The sequence below is a fragment of the Gymnoscopelus microlampas genome (genome assembly GCF_963454915.1).
Source record: "Gymnoscopelus microlampas genome assembly, chromosome: 5".
Classification (NCBI taxonomy): domain Eukaryota; kingdom Metazoa; phylum Chordata; class Actinopteri; order Myctophiformes; family Myctophidae; genus Gymnoscopelus; species Gymnoscopelus microlampas.
This window is the reverse complement of record NC_139942.1, coordinates 12,807,817-12,826,901: the sequence shown is the minus strand read 5'-3', so window position 1 is coordinate 12,826,901 and position 19,085 is coordinate 12,807,817. Positions and strand designations below refer to the sequence as shown.

The 19,085-nt window shown below is 41.2% G+C and overlaps 2 protein-coding genes across 2 annotated transcripts; both read left to right on the top strand.

Annotated features, from left to right (window-relative positions):
- Nucleotides 1-311: 311 nt before the first annotated feature.
- On the top strand, nucleotides 312-10,524 carry LOC311044912 (CD209 antigen-like protein C; the record flags this gene model as incomplete). The annotated part of the gene is made up of 6 exons (XM_084056721.1): nucleotides 312-546; nucleotides 730-834; nucleotides 7,857-7,925; nucleotides 8,639-8,784; nucleotides 10,189-10,292; nucleotides 10,389-10,524. 6 exons carry the CDS (start codon nucleotides 312-314, stop codon nucleotides 10,513-10,515), a joined length of 786 nt encoding a protein of 261 aa, XP_083912847.1. The 3' UTR covers nucleotides 10,516-10,524.
- Nucleotides 10,525-14,322: 3,798 nt separating this feature from the next.
- LOC311044911 (uncharacterized protein) lies at nucleotides 14,323-16,661 on the top strand (the record flags this gene model as incomplete). Its single annotated transcript, XM_084056720.1, has 4 exons — nucleotides 14,323-14,629; nucleotides 14,899-15,003; nucleotides 15,486-15,597; nucleotides 16,525-16,661. 4 exons carry the CDS (start codon nucleotides 14,323-14,325, stop codon nucleotides 16,622-16,624), a joined length of 624 nt encoding a protein of 207 aa, XP_083912846.1. The 3' UTR covers nucleotides 16,625-16,661.
- Between the last annotated feature and the right edge of the window lie 2,424 nt (nucleotides 16,662-19,085).

The following is a 19,085-nucleotide window of genomic DNA, read 5'->3' as shown; positions in this document are numbered from 1 at the left end:
GTGAGGATGGACAGTTGGAGGAGAGGGGTGCTAAAGAGGAGAGAGAGGCGGACATCTACGAGAGTGTCGACCATTTAGGTATTGTTCCTGCACCACAGCAAATCACAATGGAGAACCCAGCAGGAAGACACACTCAGAGTAAGTTGGACAATGTAACCTTTATGGTTACAATATGGGAACAAATTATAACTGATGTGCAATGTGCAAAATTTTGATTTTCTCTCTCTCTCTCTCTCTCTCTCTCTCTCTCTCTCTCTCTCTCTCTCTCTCTCTCTCTCTCTCTCTCTCTCTCTTTTTATGCCATGCCAGACATGACAAAGAAGGTGAGACAGAGAGATGGAGATGGGGGACAGAGAGATGGAGACAGAGAACAGAGAGATGGAGTTGGAGGACAGAGAGGAGACAGTGAGGACAGTGGACAGTTGGAAGAGATTGGGGAGAAAGAGGAGAGAGAGGTTAACATCTACGAGAGCTTGGATGATTTAGGCCTTGTTCCTGGGCCACAGCAAGTCACGACGGAGAACCTGGCAGGAAGACACACTCGGGGTAAGTTTGACATTGTTATTTCATTTAAAAGATTATCTTGAAGCGTGTACAGTACCCATGCAGTTCAATATATATACCTTCCTTTGATATTTCTCTCTCTCTCTCTCTCTCTCTCTCTCTCTCTCTCTCTCTCTCTCTCTCTCTCTCTCTCTCTCTCGCTCTGGCTGTGCTTTCCTGTTGCAGGATGGCGCACTAAATCAGTGAGAAGGCCTCTCATAGTTGTTACAGCGTGTCTGGGGGTGATGTGTCTTATGCTGCTGGGTGCGGTCATAGGCCTGACTGTGCACTGTGAGTATTCCATGTCACAAAACTACCACATCACTCCGTTTTTGTAGCCTGACATTTTCTGCATAAGAGTCTGATGAATTTGCAATTAATGATGTGTGTAACTTCTCTTTTTATCTGCAGAAGAAAAATTATAAAATTACACTCACACTTAACTTTTGATAATGTGTGGGTTTCCTAATATATCTATTCAGATCTATTCACCTATAAACATACAGGATCACTGTGTTTCAGTTGACTCAAAGCTCCTTTTCCGTACAGATGTTTGAAGTAATCAAGAACAGCAGTTAATTTGTTTATTGTTACCTTTCTTTCTTTCTTTCTTTCTTTCTTTCCTTTGTCATTTGCAGATAATTCAATCATTAAAAACCTGACCCTGGAGGGAAATGAGCTAAAGTCTAACCTGACTGAACAGAAAGACGAGTTGCAAAGGAAAGTAAACCAGCTTACTGCAGGTGACATTTTAGATGAAACAAAAATGAAATGCTTTTTTGTATTGTTATTATCAGGGATGTAGTAAGATAACATTCTCCAATGAAAAAATATATAGCAGTATTGTTATATAACAAATGTTTCTTCAGGTTGTTTTATCAACCACTGCATCACTCAAGTATTTCTATTCTGTGTATTACAATTGTTTATCAGTTGGATTGAAAAGCCAATGAAACACGTTTTTGTCATTAAGGCACCAGGTCGTGTCTTGGATGGAAGAGGCATGGATGCAGCTGTTACTACCCATCTACTGAAAAGGAAACCTGGGAGAAAAGTAGACAACTGTGCCTAGAGGGAGGAGCAGACCTGGCGGTCATCAACAGTTATGACGAACTGGTTAGTGTGTGTGTGTGTGTGTGTGTGTGTGTGTGTGTGTGTGTGTGTGTGTGTGTGTGTGTGTGTGTGTGTGTGTGTGTGTGTGTGTGTGTGTGTGTGTGTGTGTGTGCGTGCGTGCGTGCGTGCGTGCGTGCGTGCGTGCGTGGTCGGGTCGGCAGAGGTCGGCTGTACATTTGATTCCAGTCTTTCTAACCAAAGTGCTAAAATATCATCAGCTAGAGCAGACTATTATCTCACAGTTTGGCTACATACTGGGGCGGCAGTGGCTCAGGGGTAGAGTGGCTGGGTAGAGTGAACTGGAAAACCGCAAGGTTCCCAGTTCGATCCCGGGCTGGGGCGCTCCCCTAGAGTTAGTGTCGAAGTGTCCTTGAGCAAGACGCTGAACCCCTAATTGCTCCCGATGAGCAGGTTGGTGCCTTGCATGGTCCTCCGCCATCGGTGTATGAATGTGTCTGTGAATGGGTTAATGGCACAATTACAATGTAAAGCGTTTTGGATAAAAGCGCTATATAAATGCACCATTTACATACTGTATGTCAACTTTTTGTTTATAATCATTGTTGCCTTTAGGGCACGTGCACAAGTTGGTTGTGAGGGGCTTACAAATGGCCGGCCTCTCCAAATGGAGGGCCAAACAATTAGCAAGGTATTGCTCAGTATCAGCTATTACAGGAAGCTGAGCAATTTGGAGGAGGCGTTGTTTCCTTTATCCATGATTGATGTCTGCTGTGTTTGACAAGTATGTCAACTGTATTGTATGTAACAATGTTCTGCCTTATAGGCACTTTGTAACTGGCTGTTTTCCTATTGTCTGACTGCACTGGCATTGTTTATGTCCTTTGTACAAGGCATTCTTGCACTTCTGTTTATGTCGATATAAATACATATTATACAGCTAGTTCCGACCAGAGCCTTGTATTAGAGAGTTCCGCCAATGAGGGGGCTGAAACACCGCCGATCACGTGGTTCATGTAAACTCAAAATAGTGACACTTATAGACTCCAGTGCATTCCTTAAGTTCCAGTTCAGGGCTTTGTCACTATTCGCCAATTGAAGGCTCTGTAGAAGACCTGGGCCGATGAAGTGAACGGAGGTGACATAACTCTCCTTGCTCTGGTTCCAACGAAGCAATCTGATTGGTTGAAATAGCTATCTACCCGTGCTTCAAACGAGCATGCCAGCACACCTAATTGAAATATAAAAATCAGCTGGGCTGATCAGACAGAGTCTCGCAGAGCAGAGCCGGCTAAGTGGCTAGGCTAGCGGTTTGCATGGGAGATTTACGGCCGTATTAGCTTAATCTGGCATTAGAACAACATTAATTTCTATCGAATATCTTAAATACAATGAGATTGAGCTAACAGTTATGTTTTGTTTATCTATGTGTCCAGTCTGAGAAAAGTTGTCTAGCATGGTTGGACTCTTTCTGAGGCGGACCCCATGTATTTCCAGGATAACAGAGATAAAACTCGCCGAACGGTTGTTATTTTGATAGAGAAATGTCTGGCAATATGAATACATTTTAATATGTTTTATTTGGTAACTGTTGTATAATCGCATTATTACACTCGAGGGTGTGCTTTATTGTGATTATTGGCACTTCAGTGATGCTAGCAGAACTCGTCTCTGCCTCGTTCCTGACCGCATCAATAACATTTAGGCGAGTTTTCACAAACTTTATTTACAGAAAAACATTACAAACAATTCTCTCTCTCTCTCTCTCTCTCTCTCTCTCTCTCTCTCTCTCTCTCTCTCTCTCTCTCTCTCTCTCTCTCTCTCTCTCTCGCTATATATATATATATATATATATATATATATATATATGTATATATATATATATTAACACACCTTATTAGGAATTCATCAGTAAATTGGGCGGCGGATATCGTGGATCTTGGGTTGGTCTGTCAAAGACTGGTGACAAATGGACGTGGGTGGATGGAACACCACTCGAAACACCACTCGAAACACCGTGAGACATTTTATTAATTATCCTATTGTAATCTGTCGAAGATATGTGAGTGAATATAGCGATGACTATTAACGATATGTGTGTTGTTTACCCTGTAGGTACTGGGGCAGTGGTCTTCTTTACTACAAAGATCACAACTGTGCAGCATACAAGCACAGTCAACAACAATGGAACAATACACAGAGTTGTACAGATGAAAATTACTGGACCTGTGAAAAGCTTATACCAAATGTATCTGTTAATGAAGCTGCATCTAAATGTTCTGCCTTCAAAGATAAACACAAGTAATTGCAAGTTACTGTATATGTATTTTCATTTGAGTTCACCCGCATCTAGTTAGTTCACATGTCTATTTATAGCTCACTGTTTCTGCGAGTTCCTGAGTCCATAAATCTTTGTTTGTGTTTAGCAGTTACCAATCTGCAAGTCTAAAATATCTGGCCTGTATCTGGAAGATTTCTTGGTTTAGTTCAATAAACACTTTGAGTTGAACCTGACTGTCTCGAGTCCAGCTTTTGCGTCCTACTATCTCTGCACTTTCCTGACAGATGCATCAGCACATGAATAAATAGTGCGGCGCAAAGCCACAATTCAAGCTAGACTTTGGCTCATGGATAATTGCAATCAGATGCAAAACGAGGGGAAACTGTACTGCCGTCACAACACGCCAGGCCGTCATTAGCGCAGTGTGGGAACTAGACCTCAATACTGGGCAGATAGCAGGCCCATCGACACAGAATCCATGGTGCTAATAGCTGGTGCAAATCAATCCATTCTTTGTGAATGTGTCCCTGAGGACTTTGCTGTATATGATGATCCGAGGTGATGATATAGGCTAGTAACCCATCAGCACAAACAACATGCTACAGCTTTCATTTGTAATCTCAGCATGATATGCAGTGGTGGAAGAAGTACTCAATTTTTGTTTACTAAGTAAAGGTATCAATAACGTAATAGAAATACTCGTTACAAGTAAAAGTCCTGTATTAAAAATGTACTTGAGCAAAAGTACAAAAGTATCAGCATTCTCTAATAATAATCCAAATCTACAAAGTAATAAGTAACTAACATTTTCAAATAATTGTTGTGGAGTAAAAAGTACAACATTTGGCCCTGAGATGTATAGAGTAGAAGTATAAAGTATTGAGAATTGTATACTTTAGTTAAGTAAAAGTACCTCAAAATACTATTTAAGTAAATATACTTTTAATAGTTACTTTCCACTGATATGTACTTGATTGTCCTAGTCTCTTTGTCTGTCTGTCACAAGGTTGGATGGATGGATGGATGGATGGATGGATGGATGGATGGATGGATGGACTTTATTGATCCCACAAGGGACATGTTGTTGCCAAGGCAGTTATCAGCTGTCATACAAAAGGCAAAAAGAACAGATAATGAGAAAACAGCCAGAATGAAAGGTACAGAGACACCATAAGAGTGACATTATCATTAGACATGAGCCCACGGGGATGATGAGAGTCTAAAGAACCAGAGTCATATTGGTCATTCCATTTCAACCACCACCAGGCAGGACCCCTGGTTGTGGATCAAGTATTAACATCATTAAGACCTGAGGCCGATATACAGTACAAATGCCTTCTAAATCAGTAGTTCTCAAAATTTTGTAGTGCCAAGGACCCCCAAATTGATGTATATTTGCCCGCGGACCCCAATCTGAAAATGTTTTGTGCCAGGGACCCCCAGATGAAAAGATTTAATATGTTAGATAAATTCAAAGAAGTGATGCGCTGTGAGCTTAAGCTATTTTTGAAGAGCCAAGACTAAAATCTAAAATGACACAGATGTGGGTTAGCATCATGGTACAGCTTCATGGCAGCAGTCTGAAGGACTAACCCAGTCCTTCATCAGTCTTCTGAACTGGAAGAATTCATCTGTGTTCATGATAGTTAACCACCAACCACCTCCACACCATCCTGTTCAGCTCCAACGACAGAGACAGCCTTTTTCACTAGCTTGTTCAGCCTGTATATAAGACCACACAACAACTGTAATTGTCCAATAAAGTGATTAACTAGGTTTTATTTTGAACAACTACAACAAAAACAGTTTTGTTTTGCTGCGTATTGGTGACATTATGGTATTGTAGATCAGTGGTACTCAAACATGGTTGTCAAGGACCCCCACACTGGCCACGGATCCCCATTTGAACATATTTAGTGCCAGGGACCCCCATAACAGAAGATTTTCCAAAATGTTTTGAAAATAGCTGATCTGCAAGGGCAAACTCATAACACTTGGCAACACATTGTAAGCTTGTAGATCAGCTATTTTCGAATAGCCAAAAATAAAAGAGGGTTTAAGTGTTTAAACTGTTCCTCATTTTTGCTGGGGACCCCCTGAAACCCCCTCAAGGACCCCTGGTGGTCCCTGGACCCCACTTTGAGAACCACTGCTGTATAAAACAATGATAAGTAGCACATGACGTGTTTGTGGTCAGTAATGCCTCGCTTACCCTCACACAGGAAACATCCCCTCACTTCCTGTCTTCATCTCACTACCTGCAGTAAGAGCGGCAGTACTGTGTCTATTGTTCAATATAATGTTCCATTTAGAATAATTCTTTATGACCGTTATATTGTAATTAGAAATTTACGTAATGTGTGTGTGTGTGTGTGTGTGTGTGTGTGTGTGTCAATACTGGAATGTAGTAATGTTACAAGCAAAGTACCCTACTCTGTTACAAGTAAGAGTCCGGAATTCATAATTTACTTGAGTAAAAGCACAAAAGTATTGGTATCAAAATGTACTTAAAGTACCAAAAGTAAAAGTACTAAAATGTTTGAAGATAGCAGATCTACAAGCTCACAACGCATGTAAAATAGAGCTAAAGTGGTTATTGTATGTTTTATAATATAATAATGTATATCTGCAAAGTAACAAGTAACTAAAGTTATCAAATAATTGTAGTGGAGCAAGAGTACAGTACTTGAGTAAATGTACTTAGTTACTTTACACCACTGTCAGTAGGTGGTTGTGGATTTCCGTCTGGTACTTCCTTATTGCCCACATAACCAACCTGCAGCAGACAGTTCTAGTTTGATGTAGCTAATCAAGACAGGAGAGGAAAATGTAACATGCTGTAGTTTCAATTTTGTAGTCAATAGTTTGTTTTCAAACTTTTAAGATGGCTACAGATATTTATGCCATGCCAGACTTGACAAAGAAGGTGAGACAGAGAGATGGAGACAGGGGGCAGAGAGATGGAGTTGGAGGACAGAGAGATGGAGACATTGAGGACAGTGGACAGTTAGAGGAGAGGGGGGAGACAGAGGAGAGAGAGGTGCACATCTATGAGAGTGTGGACGATTTAGGGCTTGCTCCTGGGCCACAGCAGGTCATGACGGAGAATCTGGCAGGAAGACACACTCGGGGTAAGTTTGACAACATTACGAAGAATTGGCAATGGTCCTTAATTTCTCGATTATAATGTGGAGAAAATGCAAAAACTGGTTATTCCTGCAGCAGCAAAACATCATTTCATTTAAAATAGATTACCCTACAGAAAAAAAAACTATACAGTTCAATATTATTCCTTCCTTTTATATTCTCTCTCTCTCTCTCTCTCTCTCTCTCTCTCTCTCTCTCTCTCTCTCTCTCTCTCTCTCTGGCTGTGCTTTCCTGTTGCAGGACGGCGCATTAAGGCAGTGACGAGGCCTGCAGTTGTTACAGTGTGTCTGGGGGTGACGTGTTTCATGCTGCTGGCTGCGGTCATAGGCATGGCCGCGCACTGTGAGTATTCCATGTCACAAAACTACACAACATTCACTCAGGGTTTTTGTTGCCTGCCATTCTCTAACTGTGTGATGTCCAAAGGCTTTGCAGTGGTTTATCCCAAACCATGACGTGGCAAAATAGTTTTTCTTTGCGCTCTATTTACGTGACCATTTACCATGTCATTTGTTGACTATAGTGTTCAGGTGCTCTGATCTTGCGTTTGGTGATAAATGTCTGACAAATGCCTAAATTGCAATGAATGAAGTGACTTCTGTTTTTAATCAAATTCTCACTTATTTACCATAGTTGAGTATTTTTGCTTGCATAATTTGTTGAATCTGCAAAATGCACAGAGTAAAGGGGTAACACTTAAAAGAATAAAATGAGATGTGTGTCTTGCACACAAAAAACAACCTTATAAGGTCACACAGATCAAGAATGGTAGTTCACAACAGTGCTTATTGCCACTTTTTTTTGTCATTCGCAGATAATTCAGTCAATAACAACCTGACTGAAGAGAATTACCAGCTACAAAGAAGAGTAAACCAGCTTACAGGTGACACATTCTATAGACATTTTTGATTGAATATTAAATGCTGCACGATTGTAATTAGGTTGTAATGGTAAAATAAATGTAATAACTCTAATGTAAAGAACAAACAAACAAAAAACACTTTGACACCTCTAGCATCATGTCAACATCAGGTCAGCTCTTGATAATGGAAACATTATGGACAAAAAATAGCAAACAAATAAAAACCTCTTTATTCTCTGGTTTATTCTGGGGGTTTGCCACCCAATCAGAAACTAGTTTATGGCAGTACCTAAAACATATTATTTTGCTTCAGGTTGTTCTGTGTTTACCAACCACTGCATCCCTCATTTCTAATAGTATTACTATTCTGTGTATATAATTGTTTATCAGTGCATTGAAAATTTATCCTGGAATCCAGACTGATTCGCTCCGTTCGGCTGATTTATTTTTCCTCACTTCGCTTCTCAGTCTGGTAATCATGCTATTTTCAAGGGGCTTTACAGGCACCCAGGTGCCGCGGCTTCTGATTGGTCTGTGGGCAGGGCGGGACCAGTGGCTTCCAATGTAAAATTTGAGTCACTTCCTGACATGCCTACATAATTGGTGAGATTTGGAAATGCAGCTCAAACAGGATGAGGAGAAGTAAAAAAAAAAAAAAACTAAAAAAACAAGTGCCTCCGTCTGGATTCCAGGTTATTGAAAATCATTCAGTAAAACACCTTTTTGTCATTAAGGCACCAAGTCGTGTCTTGGTAAATGGAAGCAGTTTGGATGCAGCTGTTACTACAAATATAAAGAATTGAAAACCTGGGAGGAAAGTCGACAAAAATGTAAGAAGATGGGAGCAGATCTGGTAGTCATCAACAGCAAAGAAGAACAGGTTAGCCCTTCATTTCTCAGGGCGGTTTCACACTATGGTCCCGGGTGCGCACCCTGGACCACTTGGCTGATGTTGTTGTAGTGTGAACGTTGCCCGAAACGGATCACCGTAGCGTACCCGAAACCACCTCCCGAGGTAGTTTTGGATCCGGATCATGCGTGCTCGGGTACGGAACGATGCAATGTGAATCCATCCGTACCAACAGGAGGAAGTGGACTGCTAATCATATATCATTTATATATTTTTTATAATGACACATTATTTTAGCTGGGTTATACCTTCTCATAGTTCTACTTGAATTTTGACAAGAAATAATAATCCCGCTAGTGTTTGAGTAGCGCGAGCCCTGAAAAAACGTAAAAAACACATGTGTAGCGAAAGCTGCCACTAGGATAAATATGCCAAGGATAAGTCGGTGACGTCACTGCAAGGATGCATTAGTGACATCGTTATCATATTGATAATAACAGAGACGGGAGAGACACCGTTGCATTTTAAGGTTTCAAAGACCAACGCACACACTGCTTTGGTTGTGTATTGTTGTTCTTTTGTTATTATAACTTAAGACAACGTCAGGAACACAGTCAAACTTTATTATTCACTCTACACTCTGACATGTCACTCTTCTTCTGTGAATTACATTCTGCCATCTCCCAAAGCTACATAGTCAACAGCGCCCCCATGAGGCACATATTTACCATTACTGTTCATTTAAATGGTCTCGGGTGCGCTAGTTTCTTGGCCAATGTGAATGCTGGCCCTGCTGGGAGAGGCGATTCGCATTCCGGAACGCTTCGGTTCAATCGGAGCCGGTGTGAAGCCGCTGTCAGTGTGCCGTAATTTTACTTAAACGTAAACATTACAAAAATGTAAGCTATACTTAGTCTAACTGAATAGATATTGGTTTGATTGTCATTTGATTTCACATAGGCTACTGTTCCATGTTTATCACAACATGTCACTTAGAGCGATGCATGTCTGTTCTCTGTACAATTTCAAATTAATATCCCAGACTTTTATTTAAATCATCATACAGTATAACCCTACCTTCTTAAAATGAGGCTATAAGATATAAAGTAGGAATCATTCATTAGACCTCGCAAGGGAGCATGTTTCTCAGCACCAACCACGAAGCAGAGAAAGATAAAGATATTTACAGCACATAGTTTGCATAAAAAATAGATAGGATAGGTTATGGTTATTGTGTGAACCCAGGTGTTGTTTTTATAACGAATATGCCATTTTTGACTGCCCTATAGTGTGTATGCCCAGGTGTTTTTGTGAATGCATGCTGTACTGCACGTTGTAGATGCATGCCATGTGTAGTTCAGTTCTTATAGTTAAAACCTGAATTCATTATATTATAGAGAGTTAATTATGATTCAATCATGGACACATTATTAGGAATTCATCAGCGGCTTGGGCGGAAGGCGTCGCATATCTTGGATTGGACTGTTTAAGACTCATGGCGAATGGACGTGGGTGGATGGAACGCCACTGACAACAGAGTGAGACATGTTATGGATTCTCCTATTGTTGTTCTATCAAAACTATCTGGTGGATGTGGTTAAAAAGGTAATTACAGCATGTTGTTTACTCTGCAGGTACTGGGGCAGTGGACAGCCTTCTGACTACAGTGATCGCAACTGCGCAGAATACCGACATAGTCGAGGAGAATGGGAAATTGAACGCTTGTGTGCACATGCAAATGGCTGGATCTGTGAAAAGTGATGTTTCTACCAACTTTATTTGTTAATGAAGCTGCATCTTAATGTTCTGCTGACACTGTTGGTGTTAGCGTGGTCAAATTTGACCCGTAAAGTGTCTTGAGATAACATATTGTGATTTGGAATTTTAATAAATTTCAATTGGATTGAATTGAGACACTGTATTGTAAGTAACACAGCTGCAGCTAAAAATAGAAAAGCCTGTGTTAGTCGTGGCGTGCCGGCCGCTGTCAAAGTGAAAGTGTCACGGTCTGCTCATCAGCCCTTGGACTTTGTCTGTGTTTATTACTTTTGGACTTTTACTTTGTATTCCTGTTCTGTTTTAGTCTTTTAGTTCTGTGTAGCTTGTTGCTTTGGTGTTCTGTGTCTTATTTTGTAGTATTGTTCCTATTGTTCCTGTCTCTTAGTTATCCGTACCTGTCTTGTCTAACCAGTCCTGTGATTTTCAGTGTTTCCACCTGTGTCCCCTTAGTCCCCTAGCCTATCCCATTGTTGATTGTCTGTTGAGTTCACCTGTGTCTAGTTAGTACTTGTCTATATGTATGCCCCTGTGTGTTTGATCCCTTGTCAGTTCGTCGTTGTTTTTGATGTGCTTAGTCCCTTGTGTATTTCGAAGTTATTCTAGTCTTTGAGTATTTTGAAGTTCTTTGTTCCAAGTGTTCCTCGTGTGGGTTTTTTGTTAATAAAACCTATTGAATATTCACTGCTCGGCCTGTATCTGCCATTCTGCATTTGAGACCTATACCTCCAGAACCTCATCGTGACAGAAAGTGCTTTTGGAGGCCACTCAAAATCTGACCGTGATCGGATTTTCATTTATGACATATGGTGTTTGTTGTATAAGAAATAAGCCCTACCCAATTTTTTTAAGGCAATTACAGGCTAACTAACAGTATGGGGTAGCAAAACCCTGTTTGATGATCAATGACACATGACCATTTGCACCTCATTTGGTAAAAAAAATAAAGTTTCTGCAACAAACAGTGACAGTTGTAGCATTTGTGGCGCCCCCATATGGATGTAAATGAAATCATGTTTTGTCTCTGTATTGTGTAGAGGCCCCTCAATATTTGATTTAAGTTTGGGCCAGATTGGATGCTGTGTTCATGATTTTTAGCATTAAAATAATTATTATTCAAATTGAATATGAAAAATCTGAGAGATACAAGTTGATCACATGACTCTAGAGAGTGTGCACCATTGTGTGTGAGAAAAACATGTTTTGAAGAAAAAAATGAATGGCAGAAAATCTTGTCAAGTGGAAATGGGTGTGGCCTGTATGGGGTGTTGTCTCATACTTTTTTCTTTTTTCTTACGACCTATGGTTCAAGAGTTATAGGCCAAATTAAGCAACCATTTATAGTGGAGGTTCTTCCTTGGCCTACTTGGATTGGTCTGAGAAATAGCCTGGGATCAATACCATTTCGGGTTTCTGATCCGGTCGGAACGTTACGTGATCAGGTGACCGTAACCAACGACCGGAACCACCGGTACCGTGCATCTCCAAAATGATTACCCTAGTTTAAAACGTGTTTATTTGTTGTAATTGTTTTGTTTGTTTTTGTTTATGGGGCGGCCATAGCTGGGTGGTTAGTGAGCACGCCTAGGGAACCAGAGGCCCTGGTTGCCCCAGGTTCGATTCCAGGCCATCCCAGCATATGCGTCGATGAAATGAAATTTGTCCCTGAGCAAGACTCTTAACCCCTAATTGCTCACAGGTTCTCATTGGAAACAAGACCACAAGGACTTTCATGAACGACCTGTTAAAAGGAATTTTCTTTTGGTTTAATAATCGTTTTGGTATGTCCATTTTCTATTTCTCTAACTTGTGGCGCGACTAGTGAGACTAAACTAATTGAGTCGCATTATGTGGGGAACAAAAACAATATGACGCCAACCGGAACCAACCACCAGAGCCGCGATTATTTTTTTTCCTTTTTTCTAAACCGGATCACACGGGCTGGTTTTAGAACGAATACCAGGCTTTCCTCTGAGGTGGAAAGTCTGGTGACGCGAGGTTACATGAGATTAGCTGTACACAGACAGACAGACAGACAGACAGACAGACAGACAGACAGACAGACAGACAGGGGCAAATAATGACAGAATAACTGGAGGGACGGCTGCTTTTTGCAAGTCAATGGTTCTACAACTTTTTCATGTCAAGAACCCCCAAATCAATTAGTTAATAGACACAAATATTTAGTGCCAGAGACCCCCATATGTCTACACATACTGGTAGTTCTCGTCGTCCTCGCGAGGCTTACACTTCCCACAGCAGAGACATGGGGGTTGTGTTGTTAAAATGTTTCAAAAATATTCAAACGTTTTTTTTCAAAAATGTTCAAGGCAGTTATCAGCTGTCATACAAAAGACATAAATAACAGATAATGAGAATACAGCAAGAATGAAAGGTACAGAGACACCAGTACAAGAGTCACATTGTCATTCGACTGGATGAGTATTAACATCATTAAGTCCTAAGGCCGATTATACAAATGCCTTCTAAATCAGTAGTTCTCAAACTTTTTTTGTACCAAGGACCCCCAAATTGATGTATATTTGGCCACAGTCCCCAATCTGAAAACGTTTTGTGCCAGGGACCCCTAGAAGAGAAGATTTTCAACACTTTCAATATTTTTCAAAAAAATTCAAAAATAGCAGATGTACAAGCTTGCAGCGCGGCACGAAGTGACACGCTGTGAGCTTGTATATCTGATATTTTTGAATTGCCAACACAAAAATCTAAAATGGCACAGATGCTTTCTCGGTTTTAATGGGTTAACATAATTGTACAGCTTCATGGCAGCAGTCATGAAGGAGTCTTTTTTATTTTTTTTGCTGTGTTCCCAATAGTGGTGACACTATGGTATTGTAGATCAGTGGTTCTCAAACATTTTCATGTCAAGGACCCCCACACTGATACATTATTAATAGGCCACGGACCGCCATTTGAAAATCCCCCATAACAGAAGATTTGATTTGATTTGATGAAGATTTAAAAATAGCTGATCTACAAGCTCATAACACTTGGCAACACTTGAGCTTGTAGATCAGCTATTTTCAAATAGCCACAAATAAAAGAGGGCTTAAGTGTTTAAACTGTTCCTACGTTTTTGCTGGGGACCCCCTGAAATCCCCTCAAGGACCCCTGGTGGTCCATGGACCCCACTTTGAGAACCACTGCTGTATATAACAATGATAAGTAGCACTCTATGACGTGTTTGTGGTCAGTAATGCCTCGCTTACCCTCACACAGGAAACATCCCCCCACTTCCTGTCTTCCATCTCACTACCTGCAGTAAGAGCAGCAGCACTGTGTCTATTGTTCAACATAATGTTCCATTTAGTATCATCTTTATGACTGTTATATTGTAATTATACATGTACATCATTTGTCCTTTCAGTCAAAATGTAATACTCATTGATATGCACAGGAAGTGGATCCACTAGTAGAGGTGTGTGTGTGTGTGTGTGTGTGTGTGTGTGTGTGTGTGTGTGTGTGTGTGTGTGTGTGTGTGTGTGTGTGTGTGTGTGCGTGTGCGTGCGGTGCGTGCGTGCCTGTGTCTAACTACAATCTAGGAACATCTACTGTAAAAAATAAATGGTCTTATACATTTTTTTCTTTGTTTTTGCGAATCTATCTTGAGAGATTAGTCTAACTGTGTCATGACTACTGCTTGCAGGGTGTTTGTTCATGTGAGTCAGTAGGAGGTTGTGGATTTCCGTCTGTTTCTTCCTCATTGCCCACATCGTCTTGCAAACAAACTGCAGCAGACGATAGTTGATAGTTTGCTTTCAAACTTTTAAGATGGCTACAGATGTTTATGCCATGCCAGACATGACAAAGAAGGTGAGACAGAGAGATGGAGACGGGGGACAGAGACATGGAGACAGAGGGCAGAGACATGGAGACAGAGGACAGAGAGATGGAGACAGGGGACAGAGAGGTGGAGTTGGAGGACAGAGAGGAGACAGTGAGGACAGTGGACAGTTGGAGGAGAGGGGGGAGAAAGAGGAGAGAGAGGTGAACATCTACGAGAGTGTGGATGATTTAGGCCTTGTTCCTGCGCCACAGCAAGTCACGACGCAGAATCTGGCAGGAAGACACACTCGGGGTAAGTTTGACATTGTTACGAACCATTGTAATGGTCCTTACTCCATTACAATATGTGTAATGGAGTGTTATTGTTACACATTATTTCATTTAAAATAAATTATGTTGAAGCGTGTACAATGCCCAGTTCAATATTCCTTCTTCTGATATTCTCTCTCTCTGTCTCTCTCTCTCTCTGTCTCTCTCTCTCTCTCTCTCTCTCTCTCTCTCTCTCTCTCTCTCTCTCTCTCTCTCTCTCTCTCTCTCTCTCTCTGTGCTTTCCTGTTGCAGGACGGCGCACTAAAGCAGTGAGAAGGATTTTCATAGTTGTTATAGTGTGTCTGGGGGTGATGTGTCTTATGCTGCTGGGTGCAGTCATAGGCCTGACTGTGCACTGTGAGTATTCCATGTCACAAAGCTACCACAACACTCACTCCGGGTTTGTCAGGGTTTTTCTACAAATGTTCTAACTCTATTGACCTTTTACCCTGTCATTTGTTGACTTGGATTCAAGTCATGTCTGATCTTACGTTATTTAGTGGCTCTGGATAAGAGATAAATACCTAAATTGCTTGCAATTGTAATAATGTGACTTTTCTTTTTCACATTCTCACTCATTTATCGTAGTTGATTGTTTTAGTTGAATCTGCAAAATGTGGGGAGGAAAGGGGTACTCATTATTTGTGTGAGATTTGGGTCACAAACAAGAACATTACCCTGCTTAACTTTTGATAGTGTGTGGGTTGGCTAGTAATGCATTATTATACATGCTGAGATCTATTCATATATACTCACACACACCTACCTGATCAGGTCACACAGATCAAGAACGGTAGTTCACTACAGTGCTTACTGACTCTTTCTTTTGTCATTTGCAGATAATTCAGTCAATAAAAACCTGATCCTGGAGATAAATAAGTTCAAGTCCAGCTGTAACGGAAGTGAAGTTACTTCTGTTGCAAGTAATGGAAAGAGTAAACCATCTAGCAGGTGATGTTATAGACATTTTTGATTGAATATTAAATGCTCCATGATTGTAATTATTGGCAGGGATGTAATGGTACAATAAATGTAGTAACTCTAATGTAAAAAAAACCTCTTTGACATTACTAGTATATCAGGTCAGTTCTTGTTTAATAGAAACATTATGGACCAAAAAAGAACAAAAGAAAAAAACTGGTCTACTTTGGGGGTTTGCCACCCAATCAGAAACAAGGTTATGCAGTAGCCTACACCTAAAACCTTTCTTTTTTTTTTTTGTTTCAAGTTGTTTTGTGTCTACTAAACCACTACTGTACATCCCTCATTTCTCATAGTATTACTATTCTGTGTATCAGAATCAGTGCATTGAAAATCTAGCCATGATTCCAGACTGATTCGCTGCGTTCGGCAGATTTTTCTTCCCCCTCACTTCACTTCTCAGTATGGAAGTTTATACGAAGGTTCAGCTGAGAAAATGAGAAAACTGTCATCCTAATGTACAATAGAGAGTGGCGCACATTCGTGCCTGTCTGCCTCGCCAGCCTGTTTGTGTGTCGGCGTCTACAAAAGGTTAGGTCTGTGCATGCATGGCTGTCTGTGTCTCCAAGCTGTTTGTGTGTGTGGGTCTCCAACAAGTTAGGTCTCGCTTCACTTTCGGTTTGCATGTTGCAGTTTGCTTTCGTTTTCGATTTGCGTGTCGACACAAACACCCATGTTTCAATGAACGTCAACACGCTCAGCTGTCTCTGTGTCCGATGTGCGGCCCAGGCTACTAGACGGGAGGGCAACGGCCCGAACCTCTAGTTCATTACATTCCTCACCTATAGTATCACCTCATTGGTACTGCTGCAATCAGATCAGCTGAGCTGATTGACAGAGTCCCTTTAAAATGACTCCTCCTCCCTTGCCTCACTCATACTCATGCTCTCTGTTCAGGTCACACACCACCTCCCCGACACCGCTCAAGGCACCACGAGGTAAGGTCGGCCCTATCTACCGGAGGGCCTTCAACAGGCAGGATCTGATCAGGATCTGATCTGATTATTCTCCTGCGATGGGGCCCGCGCCAAAGTGTTCCAATACATGAAATATAAATGTATTAAAAAATGCTACTGCATTCATGTCTTCATCATCTGTATTCATCAATAAATATCATTGCATTAATTTTGAAGTCTTCTCTAAGTTTAACTGGTAATCATGCTATTTCCACGGGCACCCAGGTGCCGTGGCTGCTGATTGGTCTGTGGGCGGGGCGGGACCAGTGGGCTCCAATGTAAAATTTGAGTCTCTTCCTGACTTGCCTACATAATTGGTGACGTTTGGAAATACGGCTCAAACAGGATGATGAGAAGTTAAAAAAACAAACGTTGAACAAGCGCCTCTGTCTGGATTCCAGGCTATTGAAAATCAATCAGTATCAATCAGAAAATCAGTCCCTTATTGTCATTAAGGCACCAAGTCGTGTCTCCTGTCTTGGTTGATGGAAGCAGTTTGGATGCAGCTTTTACTACAGATCTAATAAAATGAACAAAATGGACAAAATCTGTAGGAGTAATATAAAAAAATGTGTTTTGCAAAAATCAACCTGCTGGTGGCGCCATAACAGGAAATGTGAAAAGGGTGGCATTTCTTCCTTGGCCTAGTGGGAATGTGCGTGCAAAATTTCACTGATTTCCCTGATTTGAGGCATTTTGTTCAAAACTGACCAATCCTGCAAACATTGGAAGCCAATGTTAGCCAATCAGGATGGAATATAAAGAAATGGGACAGATCCGTCTTGATCACATGACTATAGAGATACTGTGTACCTATTTGCGTGATTTTTGGACAATCTGAAGGCATCTGGTGGCATTTATTCCTTAGCCTAGTGGTAATGTTAGTGCAAAGTTTCACGGCAATCGCACGATGTGTTCATGATTTGAGGCATTTTGTTCAAAAAGGACCACTCCTTCAAAGACCATTTTGGTTTAACACATTGACTGCCTGTGATTAAAACACACCGCTCTATTCTGGGCCAATCTAAAGCCGCAAACGTTAACCATTATGATTTTCTACCCATTACCCGTGAAATACCGATAATGGAGCTGGCACTGTCCCTAAACGCTATTCTGCACCTGCTATACCCGTTCTGCATTATGCCGATATGTATATGCATATATGTCGTCCATTAAACAATGTGCATTTTTATGTTGGCTTTTTGAAAATAGACAATCTGTAAGCTCACAACCTTTCTACCATTATTTACAAGGAACTTCAGAAAAACAAGCTCAATGTGGCTTAATAATCAGACCAGGCAACACTGCAGACAGGGATAAAGCAGTGCGTAAGATTGGATTTGGGATAATGGCTTGCATAGTCTTCTCTTAAAGGTAATGGCATATGGCACAGTGATTGGTTTTATCATTGTAACGCTCAAACCACACCTATGCATAATGTAACGGGTAATGCAGGTGTTTTGCGGGTAATACAGGGGTCCCAGAATAGAAGCTTTTGCGGGGAAACTCCCTTGCAGTCCTATATCCTATATTAGTGGCTTTAGCAACTTCAACCCGGAATGGGCCCATACTTTTTTATCCCCATGCCATTGTTTTTTTACTTTAAATTGGCGATCTTTGAAGAGTCGTGGAAGCCACGTTGTGTACACAGAAGTAAACAAAAAGTGTCTGGGGGGAGGGGTAGGGTCTCCTCTTTCCACCAGAGAAAAAACATTTCCGCATAAGACCTGGAAATAAGACGTGCAAAATAGGGCCCTCAGCGCTTTTAGAGACAAAGGTTACTGGACACGCAACACGTTCAGAATCACACATTAGATATACCAGTCCACGGAAGAGCAGTGAACAAGGAAAGACTGCTTTCATGTATAATGCTCCACACAAATGGAACAAACTTCAGGACTCTCTGAAACTGGAGCGATTGGTCTCAATAGAAACATTTAGGGTACTTCTTGAAGACACATTCAGGGACGTGCTGGGCCCCTAATTCAGCCTGGGAATCTCAGAGAGGCCCTTGAGGTGCGGCCGCGCACCAGATCTTTTTTTAAACGGCCGGCCTAGTCGGCCTGGAATGGAGAGGCCTTTCTGGAATTGTCCCAAATGTCCCAGTGGCCAGCACATCCCTGGTGTTAGGGCTGTCAACAAATGTTCCATAAATCTACATTAAAAAATAAATTAAAAAAAATACTAATTCAGGTTCAAATTAAAAATATATAAATCATAATAATCTGTCTTGCAAGTCCTTGTGAGGCCCTGGGGTCCTGTAAGCTTGCACAGCAGCTGGCCTTGTGAGATCACACAACCATCTGTTTTGCATACTGCAACCTACACTTCAAGCTACAAACCTTTGCTTGCTGAGGTGCCCAGAGCTCTGACAGTTTACAACCAGACTCCATTTGGTAATGATGGCAGATAGTTTACTGTAGGCCTAAAACCAAACTCAACCGAATAAACCAAAACAACTCTGTTTGGAATTGTTCCTCAGGGGAAAACCTCCTTCATTTA